At 42.9% G+C, this 14,230-nt stretch overlaps 1 protein-coding gene across 4 annotated transcripts in view; it reads right to left on the bottom strand.

Annotated features, from left to right (window-relative positions):
* The window catches only part of thrab (thyroid hormone receptor alpha b), a 179,486-nt gene that overhangs the window by 48,848 nt on the left and 116,408 nt on the right, over window positions 1-14,230 (bottom strand). For all 4 annotated transcript variants that reach the window (XR_011978210.1, XM_072667335.1, XM_072667334.1 and 1 more), the window contains one exon: window positions 13,963-14,204. Coding sequence is in view for 3 of the 4 variants with exons in the window: in XM_072667335.1 (XP_072523436.1) it covers window positions 13,963-14,018 (56 nt within the window). In the remaining variant the exon portion in view is untranslated. The remainder of the gene's footprint in view (window positions 1-13,962; window positions 14,205-14,230) is intronic.

Below are 14,230 nucleotides of genomic sequence, written 5' to 3'. Positions count from 1 at the left end.
CACACACTATAATAAACTCACTCCCTCCTCTTGCATAAGCGCGCTCTCTCGCTTTCTCACTCACTCTCTCTCTCTCTCTCTCCCTCCCTAACTCTCTACGACTCTCTCTTTTTTTGTAGCCTCTCTCTCGCTCACCAGCTACGTGAGCCCCCCGTGACTGTCTTGTTCGCTATGTTCCAAGAATTCCTGGTCATGAACTGCCATGCCCACTGTCCGTCAAAAAAGCTCTTCGAATCCTCTGTGACTATCAGCTGCTATTTTCTAAGAATTCCTCTCTCAATCTCTCTCTCTCTTTCCCTCTCTCTCCCTCTCTCTCTCTCTCTCTCTTGTGTTTGTGGCAGTAATCCTGCTTTGGGACAGAGATTGGGAGATTGGAAGAGAGAGGTGGGATTAAAGACGGTTGAGTGAAGCTGGATGAGGGGCATAAATAAACACCGTGACTCAGTCCCTGCAAGCCATTTCATCTCTGAACTGTACTAAAGAAAAGTCCTACAGTCACTGTAAGAAAGCACTGTACCTTTCATTTCAACCAGGGACACACTGATCCAGACCTCTCCTCCCCTCCGATACTGACGGAGATACTGTATATCCTGTGTGTCTGAAATCAGCTGACCCTGAGGACCAATTCCATATCAGTGCTCTCCTAAAGCAGCTGTGTTTGATAGTGTTTTATAAGAGTGGAACGATACACAACATTCAAAACTGCCTTTGATGCAATGCTGCAATGATGCAATGCTGTACTGCCCTGATACCACACACTGTTCCATACAGTGAAGATAAAGGGCAACACTTCACTCGAAAGGTCCACTGTAGAAGTCCTGTAGAAGTCCAACCAACATTCAACTGAGAATCTACTAAATCCAACTGACACGCTACGCTGAATGTAAATGATTCTCTATGGGTCCATGGTTAAGGTTAGGGTTTGGTGTAGGGTTAGGTTTTAGGGTTTGGTGTAGGGTTAGGTTTTAGGGCTATATGTAGGGTTAGGTTTTAGGGTTTGGTGTAGGGTTAGGTTTTAGGGCTATATGTAGGGTTAGGTTTTAGGGTTTGGTGTAAAGGTTAGGTTTTAGGGCTATTTGTAGGGTTAGGTTTTAGGGTTAGATGTAGGGTTAGGTTTTAGGGTTAAAAGTAAGGTCAGGTTTTAGGGTTTGGTGTAGGGTTAGGTTTTAGGGTTAGATGTAGGGTTAGGTTTTAGGGTTAGATGTAGGGTTAGGTTTTAGGGTTTGGTGTAGGGTTAGGTTTTAGGGTTAAAAGTAAGGTCAGGTTTTAGGGTTTGGTGTAGGGTTAGGTTTTAGGGTTGATTAGGTTAAGGTTTGGTGTAGGGTTATGTTTTAGGGTTTGGTGTAAGGTTAGATGTAGGGTTAGGTTTTAGGGTTTAATGTAGGGTTAGGTTTTAGGGTTAGATGTAGGGTTAGGTTTTAGGGTTTGGTGTAGGGTTAGGTTTTAGGGTTAAAAGTAAGGTCAGGTTTTAGGGTTTGGTGTAGGGTTAGGTTTTAGGGTTGAGATTTAAGGTTTAGGTTTTAGGGTTTGGTGTAGGGTTAGGTTTTAGGGTTGATTCAAGGTTAAGGTTTGGTGTAGGGTTAGGTTTTAGGGTTGAGATTTAAGATTTAGGTTTTAGAGTTGATTCAAGGTTAAGGTAAGGGTTAGGTGTAGGGTTAGAGTTCCGTTGCTTTTAGATATTCGTTAGATGTTAGTACTGTGTTAAGTGAGCATCGCAATGGCAATGGACCATCCAAGTAAAGAGTGCCTGAAGTTTATATCATCACTGTCGGGCAAAAGCCTTGCATCTTTAAATGAGCAACTATACGAGAGGAGCAACCTTCTTAACTTTCAATGGAAGTCAATGTAATAATATTTTATTCTAATTCATTCTGGAGTATTTCTATTGGTCCATTCATCATGGAATGTGGAGACAATGTGAAGAAGAACAGCTGGTTCAAATTATGTCAAAAAGTGAAAAACATAAACAAAAAGGATTTGATTGCATTCAACAACAAGATAGTTAGTGAGGTCAGGATGTTGGATGCTTACCACCGCACTTCATCCCCAACTCCCAGGCTCATCCCAAAAGTATTGGATGGAGCACCATCCATCATTCCAGTTCCACTGCTCCACAGCTCAATACTGGGGGGCTTTATACCCCTTTATCCCATGCCTGATGCATGAACCTAAATCTAGAGGGGTATAGATCATGTTGATCTGCATTATAGAGTACTGTTCTATTCTATTGGCAATACTAGACAAGCTGTGTGTTTGTGTGTGTGTTTGTGTGTGTGTGTGTGCATTTGCACATCCGTGTTAGCAATGGGTGCATTTTAAAGTAGCTGAATTAATTAGAATTAGTGGGGGTGTATGTAGTGAATTTTGTATTATAATGCATAGCTTTACGATGATCAGTACTAAGAGCGTGGATCGATTGACGTCTGATGGTTTAGTAAGGTTCCAGCATATCAAAACACTGCATCCCTAATTTACCCTGAACTTCAAAGTCATGAATATTCATGCTGCAAAGTTGATGCTAATCTTTCATGTGCACGGCTTCAAAAGAACCAATCGAAAAGCAGAAGCTGAAGGTTATAAATAAAACAAACAGCAAAGGAAAAGTGAATGTGTTCAGCATGTGCTCTTCAGCTTTCTGGGAATATATTGATTTGACGGCAGTGACAGCAGCGCTGAAGGCACTGTGTGTGTGTGTGTGTGCGTGTGTGTGTGTGTGTGCGTGCGCTGTGAACATGGTGAACAGAGTGATAGAGCTGTTCTGGAGCTGTCCCGGCCTGCATTTCCTGCTGTTCCTCTTCTTAAATCCCTTGCTCTGTGTTTGCTGTTTCTGCTGCTGTTCCGCTACTCCCCCTCACCCCCCCCGCCCCACCCGCACCCTCTCTCTCTTTTTCTCACTCACTCACTGGAGGTTTTATGAGGAGAAGCTTATTTTAGCCTCAGTCTAAATGTGCGCTGGCACACTCCAGCAACCACGTGCTCTTTCTCTTCGGAGAGAACGAGGGAGGTGGAAAGGCAGCGAGCGTGAGAGAGAGAGAGAGTGAGTGAGCGAGAGAGAGTACATGTGATTTGAGATAAGGCAGTAATTGGATGGCGGCATTTTTAACACCAATATACATCTCACGCTGTCTGCCACCAGTAGAGGACGCTCATCCACTGCTAGACGAGTGCTACAGTTTGGGGTTTGGGTATAAGCCTAGTTTCAGCACTGCTTACGAGAAATGATCTAATTTGCCTCATTTCCTCCTTAATCCCGGCAAGTGGGCAGCTATTACTGGAGATAATCCTTAGATTAGAAATCCATAGGTTTGTTACCAGAACATTAGCATTGTACCACGCATGAGCTATGACGTTCTGTGCCACTTTGCACTTGGTGCGAGAGCCCTGATGTAACAATGAGCTAGAGGTTTATCTCAGCTCCTTCATATTTCAGCTGCAGGAAACGTGGATGTGGAAATGGAAGTGTAGGAGTGATATTTCTAGCTTTGCCAATGAGCCATAAATGAGGTGATCGTCACACTGATCTGATCCATTTCACTTCTTAGTCTGAGCTGATGCAAGTGCATTTCATCACCTTTACAGCAGCCAGGTATCTATCCAGCTGTCCAATAAAACTGAGGTGAATAATTAAAACATGGGGGTTCCTATCAGCTCCGTACAAAGGGAACAAAATTCCATGAATTCCAAAAATTTCTGAGCGATCTGGGGCAAAAATTACAACGTTGGGGAAATGTCTTGTTGCTGCTTTATTTAATTTTACAGCTGCATTTGACTAAAACATTATTTTACATTGATTTTTCCCATGAAACCCTTTATGCTCTTTGACATTAATTACACCCTAAGAATTACTAATCAGTACCTACATGCAAAGTTAGAAAAGTGGGGAGATGGTTCTGAGAAGTTTAAGAGCTTAAATGTAAAAATATGAGACCACTGGACAAGAGCAAAGGGCATTGTGGGCAAGCGCAATAGTCACAAGTCAAGGCAAATAAAATTTTCTTGCTGCTTCATGCAAAAGAAAAAAAATCACGCTATTCTGATTTTCATGACACATCTATCCTCCAGAGGTGGATTATATCTGCCCAATATCATTTATTATCCTCCAATCTTGGATACGTGGAGTGCATTATTAATATCATGACATGTTGGATCACTGACTTCCTCAATTGAATTCCAGCATTTTTTAATATTGCAAAACAGATCACAAAAACATTTTCTGGCAATGTCAGTTGTTTCCAGCCCTGGTTTTATGTGCCGTTTTAATACGTACTGCTATTATTGCTCTCTCTTAATAAACATACAATATAAAGCATGGTGTAAAAATACACAGTTCTTCATCCACACATTTACAATATCCACACAAATCTGCAAATCTGATCTATTTCAATCGATATCTGCTGTTCCCATCAAGTCTTTGTAATTCAATATGTGAAAAAAGCCACCTACTGAGCCACACATTACCACATTTCCTACACACCAGGGGTGAGGAAGTCCTGTCCAGTCCTGGAGGGCCGAATTCTTGCAGAGGTTTGTGCTTTTCCTTCAACTCACCTGTGATTTGCCTGGTTTAGCAGGTGTGTTGGAGCAGGAAAATCAGCAAACTGTGCTGGACTCTGGCCCTCGCTTCCCCACCCACGCTATACACTCTTAACAATAAAGGTGCTGCAAAGGGTTATTTGAGCAAAGCCATAGAAAAACCATCTTTAGTTCCATAAAGAACCTTTTTTTAATGAGATGTATGAGACTGGAGAACCTTTCAAAGGTTTTTAAGAAGCAGATATTAAGGTATTTTCAAGGTTCAAGGTTCAAGGTTCTTCATACTCACATTTCCTTTAAAATGGTTCTTTGGCTTTTCTCAAAGAACTCTTTGTAGCATCTTGATTTTTAAGGGTGCAGATGTGAATACAGCACAGGGACAGACTATTGATAACGAAATGAAATGATGAAACACTAATGAAAGACTGTTCAATCTGTACTGGAAGAACCGTCAATACCATGCTTACCAACATGTATGAATTTATTTATTTTTCACTGGGAAGGCCACTAGACAGTCAAGTGGCTTTTTATTGTCATTTCAGCTCTGTACGAGTACACAGTGAAATGAAATTACATTTTATCCAGAAGAAGGGTGCTACATGGAACAAAACAAGCATGGAACAAAAAAACAATACAGTACAGGACAGACTGCAGAAAGTGCAACGTGCAAGACAGTACAATACATACAATAAATAGAGGTATATATATATATATATATATATATATATATATATATATATATATATATATATATATATATATATTTTTTTTTTTTTTTTTTTTTTTTTTTTAACAGGTAGGTATTGGTAATAAGGTGCATAGAAGGTGCATAGAAATGTATCATGCTGTGACGTTATATGCAGACAGCATACAATGCACATGAAACATGAAACACAGCACTACACAGCACTGAGGCAGTAAAGAATGGAAAGTATAAATAAGATCAATAGGATAAATAGGATGCAGACAGTGTTAAAATGCTATGGGTCGTGGGGGTGAGGAGTTCAGTTCAGTCTCTGTTGTTTAAAATATATTAAAAGTTTCAAGTCCTATCTAAACCATTCAGGTAGAGCAAACTGTGAATAAGTGGAAATTCCACACAGTGAATAAGTGGAAAAGAAGGTTCTGCACTTTCAGTATAGCTGTAAACTAGGGTGTAATTGTATATTCTGTGTGCAGCGGCCCGCATCTGATCTAGTCTCTAAATCATAGCTGCAGCAGTAATTTGCCTTCTGTTGTGTTTTCTGATATTAGACCCCGTGCTCCTCTACATCTTTCTTCATTTCTGCTGTTCTGCTGAGATGACGTCTTGCAAAATGACAAGTATGTGCTTAGGAATTGTTATTCTTGTTATAAATGGTCTCCTGGAATTATTACAAGTGTTCTTTAGTGCTAACAAGGTACATAAAACACCCTTAACATACCGCGTCACTGTGCACTCATGGAACGTGCTCGCAGTTCCGAACGTTCAAATATTCAGCATTATATTCTCTACTCTAAGCGCTTGAGGGGAAAAGTGTCTTTTCAGGATTTACTCTGGTTAACCACTGCTCATAGTGATAAACCTCATTCTGCTCTGCTTGTATTCACTCACTCCTGAGTGAGCAGCTCAGATGACTCAGTCATCCTCAAACCATCTCCATCCAGAGCTAAAGTGCATCAATCTGACAACGCAGAGAAAAAAACAAGAGGACCTCCTTTTGGTGACTTTCACATATAGACAGAAGCCTCCTCAAAGCTTGCCCTAGCGCCGCCATAGTGAACGAAAAGTCGCCCTACTTATCTGAGCCAAAGGTCCTGACTGTCCTGGGGATACCTGGATAAATAAGCCGGCATCGGAAATCTTCTCTGAAGACCAGTCCAAGAGTTAAGCTGCTACAGCACCAAGATCCTCGAGGATAAACTGCTGCAAAGTAAAGGGAGATACCTTCGAACTGGACAAACTGGGAAATTGTCTTGGTCAGACTGAAGTATGGAGCATAACTATAGGGTAGGAATTTCGCTGACCAAGGCGGTGACTTGACTCAGAGAGCCGTATATTGTACTTATAAATAAACAAAGCAAGTCTGGCCGTCTGTCTGGCTGTCTGCAGTGGTTCCTCTCAACTCTGAGAGCGCTCAATGTTTCAAATGTGACCCCGCAGTCAGCTGAACTGCATTTTCTAATGCGGCTAATGCCAAAATGGGTGACCGGAGGGGTTTTGTGACTGTGCTTTACCGTTTTCAGAATGCCAGCAAATGTCTAGCAAAAACTAAATTAGGCCGCTGTCCTTCTCCGTGTGAGTCAACACTGTGTTCGGCTGTTACAGAACCCTTATCAGCGTTTTAAGCCAATTAGACAAGCCAAATTCAGGCTAATTAAATTCATTGTTTCGACCCTGATAACATCTCGCATTATTGAACAGAAAATAAATAACCGCACCAGAACACCTAGAGCCACCGTTCTAGAAACACACGGCCAAACAGGATGATCTTCAGTAACTGCTGAATTTCATAAAGCTGTGAAAGACAGTCGGGTCAGGCTTGAGGGCATATACAGTAATTATGTGTGTGTGTGTGAGTGTGTGAAATGTGTGTAGACGGTCACTGTGCCTGTACTGGTGCGTTTAAATAGAACACAATGTCCTGAGAGGGCCGTGTGAGGGATCAGTGAGTGCTGTGTATGAAACAGCAACAGGATGATAGAGGGAAGACTGAAAGGGGGGAGAGAGAGAGAGTGGCGCTTTCGGCTTCTCCTCTTTAATTTTCCCCGGAAACCTTTCGCCGTGATAGAGCCCGGTCACGCCCCGCCCGTGGCACTCACTCCGATGGCTAATCCTCTGACAGGTGTGTGTTGCGTGAGCGTAACCAAGCCATGCTGCCAGGCCTTGCCTTTGATTTACACCCTTAATCTGCTCCTGCCAGAGCCTGTGGACGATCTGAGGCTGCATTCCAGCGGTGAATCAAATCCCAGCTACACACTATCCGATAAGGACAAAATACACGTATTGCGATTAAGCCGCTATATCCCACACTATGAGCCGCCTTGATATGTTAAAACGTGCTGCTGCGCACCTGACGTGAGCAAAATTATCGACGTGTATTGAATCATATGAACACCTTGACTCATTAAAACCCCCAGAGGAAGTAAAACTAAGTTTTGAGGAATGTTCACGGAATGTAAAGGGCAGCTGTCCTGATTCCAACCCGGAATACCCCCGGTACAGGGTGCCAGTCTAGCTCAGTGAATACAATATTCCTTCCATCTTCTTATATGCTTCATCATGGGCAGGGTCGCTACCTGGAATCATTGGGTGCTAGGCAGGAATACTCCCTGGACAGGGTGCCAGTCCATTGCAGTGAATGGGTTCAAATCCTACCCGGAATCATTGGGGACAAGGCAGGAATACCGTCTAGACTGGGCGCCAGTCCTTTGCAGCGAACGCGATATTCCTTCCATCCATTCATCTTCTTATCAGCTTCTTTCAGGACAGGGTCGTTGTGGGTCGGAAGCCTACTCAGAATCACTGGGCGCACGGCAGGAATACCTCAGAGACAGGGCACTATTCCATGGCAGTGAATGCGAGATTCCTTGCTATATCCTAAAACACATGAAACTGATGTGGTGTGAAGGATCACGAGAACACCTCCATTCTTCATTCTTCATCCCCACAGAACACTCACCAGGAATGTCTGTGATTGGTCAGAACATACACGGTACACTATAAACAGCTATGTGATTGGTTTACAGCCTCAGCTCCACACTGGAGTCTTCTGCAGAGGGAACTGTTGCAAAAACAATTAATGAACGATACGTTCTGCGGCTCCGACCCGGAGAACAATCATCTCAGAGCACAGAACAAAAAATACTGTGATTTGTTCGAGGACTCATTTGCATATTGCTGTGTTCTGCGATATCAGTGCCTCAAAGGTCAGTGCTGCGATAACGATGAACCAACAGTATATTGTGTACCAAATGTACACACACACACACACACACACACACACACACACACACACGCAGCTTGCACATTCTTAGTTCTCAACTCTAAATAATACCACAGTTTATAAGAATTAGGGCCACACAATATGGCCAAAATACAATATTGCAAATGCATGTATGCATGTAAAGTATTACATTATACTATATGGACAAATGTATTGGGACACCTGCTTATTCACGGTTTCTTCCAAAATCAAAGGTATTTAAAAAGAGATTATCCTGCTTTTGTTGGAGTAACTGTCTCTACTGTCCAGGGAAGAAGGCTTTCTACTAGATTTTGCAGCACTGCTGTGAGGATCTGATTACATTTACCGACAAGAGCATTAGTGAGGTCAGGATGTTGGACGGTTACCAACCAACCTCTTTCCCAACTCCCCAGTTCCTTCCCAAAAGTATTGGATGGAGCACCAATCATCATTCCAGAGAACACAGTTCCACTGCTCCACAGCTCAATGCTAGGGGTCTTTATTCCCCTCTAGCCCATACTTGGCAAGTTTATCTGCTCCAGAGAGTCCTAAATATTTAGAAGTCTAATGTTGCTTTTATCTATATTAAAAGTGTGCAACATCTCTAATTTCATATGTATCATAATTTTCCCTGATGTCTCCATAACCTACTGACTTTGTTCATTTGATTTTCCCCCTCAGTACCGTTAAACTAAGGCTTGTGTTTCTCTGCTGTATAGAGCTGTGAGAGCAATTTCCATGTAGGAAGCTGCAGTCTTTTGTGAACATCTCTTTCTGTACGATCTGAAATGCGGCAGCATTCCAAACTCTCGTCGCCTCCTTGGCTCAGCTCCACCTCTCTGCTGCTGGATGTGTTTTATTGTGCTGCATCCCAAACCACACACTTATATCCTGAACTCACTACACTAACAAATGCAATTCTAACAAAGGTGCACTATATTTTCATATACTGAGAGTGGAGTGTGTGGTTTGGGATGCAGCTGTTGTGTTTGTTGTAAGAGGCATGTAAGGGAAATTTGTCACATGCCTCTAAATGTATGCCTAAATGCACCACTTCACCTGAAGAAAACTCACTTCCAGTGCAGGTATTTCGTATTGTCAAACTGTTTAACTGCTAAAGTTGAAATTTACATTGAAAAAAACACAGCTGTAGTGGAGTTTGTCACACAATTTTTAATTAAGGCAATGGCTTTTTTCTCTTGATATATGACACTATAGGAAGCATAGTTTGTGGGACAGCCTGTGTTGGTTTAGTCGTTACTATATGTGCTTAATTTAGGACAGTAAAAGTGAGGCCACACACCCCATTGTAACATTTTATTTAAAATCTGTGATTTTTCCAACAAAAGCCATTTTCTTCTGATAAACGACACTTTTGCTGCCCCAAACACGCCTAGTGCGCCCTCTAGAGGTGCAAAATTCAGTTCCACTGCGTCTGTAACTCCGCCTCCATTGATGCTGAAATAGTGGGGAATGCTCTCTACTATGCAGTGATGGGCAGTGACCTTCCAAATGTTCCAAAAACACTCTCATTGGTCTCTACAGAAGCAGAAAAGGCTCAGATTGGCTGCTTTCTTCCCCGCCCGTGCCTCACTAAGCCCCGCCTCCGCACACTTGTTATCAACCCTGTATCGCGCAATTTTCAAATGCTCTTAGAAGGCAGGTGACCTGCTGATCTTGAGGGTGGGTATACTCTTTAAAGTTTCTCCTTGACCCCATTTACACCTGGTCAGGAGAATCGGGATTATATCAGGCCAAGCCACTATAACAATGCAGGTGTAAACGCACCCGAGACTAAATCAGATACAACCACTTCAGGAGGTGGTCTTAGACCCATCTGAGCATTTGATGCATTTTGACAACCAAAATCCCTCCCAGTACAACCGAAAAGCCAGCAATAATCACCACACAGTCAGAAAATGTGCAGAATTTGTCCCACACAGGAATCAGATTTCAGTCTGAATAATTGGAGACGCATTTGACAACTTAGTTCAAGGGCAATGTGGCCAAAATTTGTTCTCAATACAATTCAGGTGTAAATGGCCAGGTGTAAACAAGGTGCTTGAGGCTTGTTTAAATGAGGGCAGGGGCTTCACCTCCGGACCCCACAGCTCTCTTACTCCTTATCTTTCTCATATTGATCTGTGGCAAAACACAGGGAAAGAAGAACCGGAAAAAGAGCAGAAGAGGACATGAGGAGAAAAGAGGTGAGATGAGGATAAGATGCTCACTGATAGAGAGAGAGGGAAAGAGATGAAAAGCTGAAGATGAGAGCTGATACAGAGGACAGATGAGAGAGAATATAGGAGTGTGCTGAGTGATCACTGGAGAGGAAAAGGAGCTGCGTCTGTCAGTTACAAGGAAGAGCACCAAGAGTTCATCGAAATAAAGGGCACTGCCCAAAGATGCTTCACACACATATAAACAGTATAAAGCCAGGCTAGGTGTGTATGGCTGACTGGCACAGGCTTTACTCAGCTCAAGTGTGAACTCAGTGTGGAACGTGAGGGGGCAGTCTGTGCCGCCTTCTAGAGCCCGAAACGCTGCACCGTAGGGAGTGTTGTGAGATTGTGTGTGCTGGTGAGTGAGTGTGTGTGTGCGTGTCTTGGACTATAATGATGTTTCCCAGAACTCTGGCTTCGCCCCTGCAGGTTCCAGGCACCGTGGAAAGAGTGTGTGTGCATGTGCGGTATGGTGGGGCAGGGGTAAAGCTGATTTTAGGGCAATGCCATCAGATCCTGCAACTCAGCACCATCAGCATCCGTCACACTGGATGAATCACTCCATAAATCTTAATAGTTCCAAACAGAACAAAATCCATCTCCTCTTTACTGTTTTCAGAGTTAATGACTGCCCACCTGTCCAACCTGACGCTAGCAGTAAACTGAGTGTCAGGGTCTCCTGCTGCGGCCCCCAGACCTGCCGCCTACCCTCCATTTTTTCCAGCATCTGCTACACTTCACACCTTCAAACTAGATCTCTGTGTCATCCTGATATACCAACCCCTGGATATACGAGGGGACTAATTGAGCACCGTAATTACTATTCCTTAGTGGTGGGCAATACGACCTCAAATCAATATGATAATTATAAGCTCCTCGAGTTTTCCTCCATGTTGCCTCCATATCGCAGACTGGACGGCGCAGAGTCATGTGACCACATGCATAGTATGTTTTTAAGGGGAAAGCACAAGAACACACACAGTGGAGAAAGTACCAACAGAGTAGTAATGCATGTTCAGCATACACTATATGGACAAAAGTATTGGGACACATGCTCTTCCAAAATCAAGGGTATTAAAAAAAAAAAAAAAAAGAGTTTAACTGTTATATGTTGGATGATCACCACCCCACCGCATCCCTAAAAGTATTGGATGGAGCACCCACCATCATTCCAGTTTTACACACCTTTAGCCCACACTTGGCATTAGGCACTGTGCCAGTAGGTTCATGTTTATCTGCTCCAGAGAGTCCTATTCTATTGGCAGTACTTCTCTACAGTGTTGTTAATTCGATTTAATGCATATTTTTCTACAGTAACATGATCCCGTTGGCTTATAACACCATACTGGAGCAGCGTAACCCCAGTGAGAACCGACTAACGTGAGACATCCATCAATGTCTAGTGTTGAGCAAGGCTGGCCTGAATTAAATTGGCCCATAAAAAGACGTTAATCCTGCTCAGCCTTGATTTGGCCCCTGAACAAACACTCCTTTTTGGTCCAGATTAGATCTGTCAAAACTGACCTTGATTTGTCCCACAAATGGTCCACATTACAACAGTCTGGACTGATCTGATCCAGCCTAAGGCTGCCTTTGACTAATGGCAAGCATAATAAAAACAGTCTTAAACAACATTAAAGCATTCACTCTGGCCAAAATGTAGACGTCCCCTGAACATCTTACAAAGTCCCCCTACTCATGCCTTTTAAACGTCTTTATGTTCCCTTGGACTACAGTACTGTGAATACTGTATAGCTTGTGTTGGCCCTCCCTCCCTCCAATCAATAGTACTAGTGCATGCTAGTCAGTACATATGTCAGTTAACTGACACAACAGAACTGGCAGTTAGTGTTCTTCTCCAAGTATATTGAGCTGTTCAATGACGTTACATTAGCAGCAGTTTTGGTGAAGCTTAGTGTGACCCAGAGGATGCTCTAGATATAAGCCCTTCACCGTCCCAGTACTGGTAACACCGTATGATGGGGGAGTCCTTGCTAGTAGGTGGGAATTGGAGACGATATATATATATATATATATATATATATATATATATATATATATATATATATATATATATAATATTGGGAAGAAATATTGGGAAAACAAACAAAAAAAGAGCTGCTATTCCCGCCTGCAGGGCTAATTGCAATAGGAATTAGTTGGAAGCAGTTTGAATTGGGTGGCTGATTGCTAGCACTTCTCCTTTGCTGCTAGACTACTAGTTGGACAGCAGCTGTGTCCACACCACCACCATCATCCCCATGTCATGGCACAGATTTCAGCTGAAAACTCATTAAACGTTCTAATGGACATTCTCTGCGTTCTAATGTACATGTTTTCAGTGCATCTGACAAATCTTTAAATCTCTATGTTTAATGACAGCCTCTGAAGAATACACTATAAGTCCAAATGTTTCTGGACACCTCTTCTAATGAATGCATACAGCTAATCCAAGTTGCACCCATTGCTGATACAAATGCACACACACAGCATATCTAGCCCCAATAGAGTATTTCTCTCTGGAGCAGATAAATATGAACCTGTTGGCACCATGCCTAATGCCAGGCATGGGCTAGAGGGGTAGAGAGGGCTAGAGAGCTATGGAGCAGTGGAACTGTGTTCTGATGGTTGGTGCTCCATCCAGTACTTTTGGGATGAGTATCTTTGTTATCTGACATCCTGACCTCAGCGATGCTCCAAAACCTAGTAGAAAACCTTCCTTCTGTGGACAGTAGAGACAGTTATAAGCAGGATAAACTCTTTTTGATTGCAGAAGAAACAATAAATGAGCAGGTGTCCAGATACTTTTGTCCATCCAATGTATTTGGCAATTAAAACCTTATGGAAGAGTGTAGAGCTTCGTTTGAAAATGGTATATTATTCAATTTGACTGATAAAAGTATGAAATAAAATGACATTCTGAAGAACGATTACTCCGAAATGACCGTGGCAACACACACAAATTGGAGTACTATATTGCTTACACTACTGCTAGCCGAGCGTGCCTGTGCATGTGCAGACACACACACACATATTTTAAACCTTATGTGAAACTCTTTAATTGGAAAACTAAAGAAGAGCCGCCTGAAGCACTTAGCTCCAACGGAACCGCGTCTGAAGCAGCGTTAATCGGACGAGTGGTACACTGAGCTCATGTGAATTCCAATTAAGTCCTTCATATACAAACGCAGATGGAAAACAGCCAAGAGAGAGAGAGAGACATGGGGCTGAAAGACAGAATTCCCACCGACAGCACTCACCGTTTCTCATCTCCCTCTGATAGGTTAGGGTCCTGCTCCTTGGGCATGTGTTCCATTCACCTTAATTCCATCCAGCAGCCAATCATGTGAGACTGAGGCAGGCCCCACTCGTGGATGAACTCTTGTCATTCGCGTCGATGAGTCAAACAGGCATCCCACAGCTCTATGCAGTGACGCCCATCAACCAAGCAAGCGCAACCCGCCGTGGACCCCAGGGATGCTGCAATACTGCGTGGTGAGATCTAAGAGAGAAAAGAGATTTGACAGA

This window comes from Salminus brasiliensis, chromosome 22 (assembly GCF_030463535.1).
Source record: "Salminus brasiliensis chromosome 22, fSalBra1.hap2, whole genome shotgun sequence".
Lineage (NCBI taxonomy): Eukaryota > Metazoa > Chordata > Actinopteri > Characiformes > Bryconidae > Salminus > Salminus brasiliensis.
The sequence above is the reverse complement of the archived record's forward strand: the minus strand, read 5'-3'. Positions and strand labels throughout refer to the sequence as shown.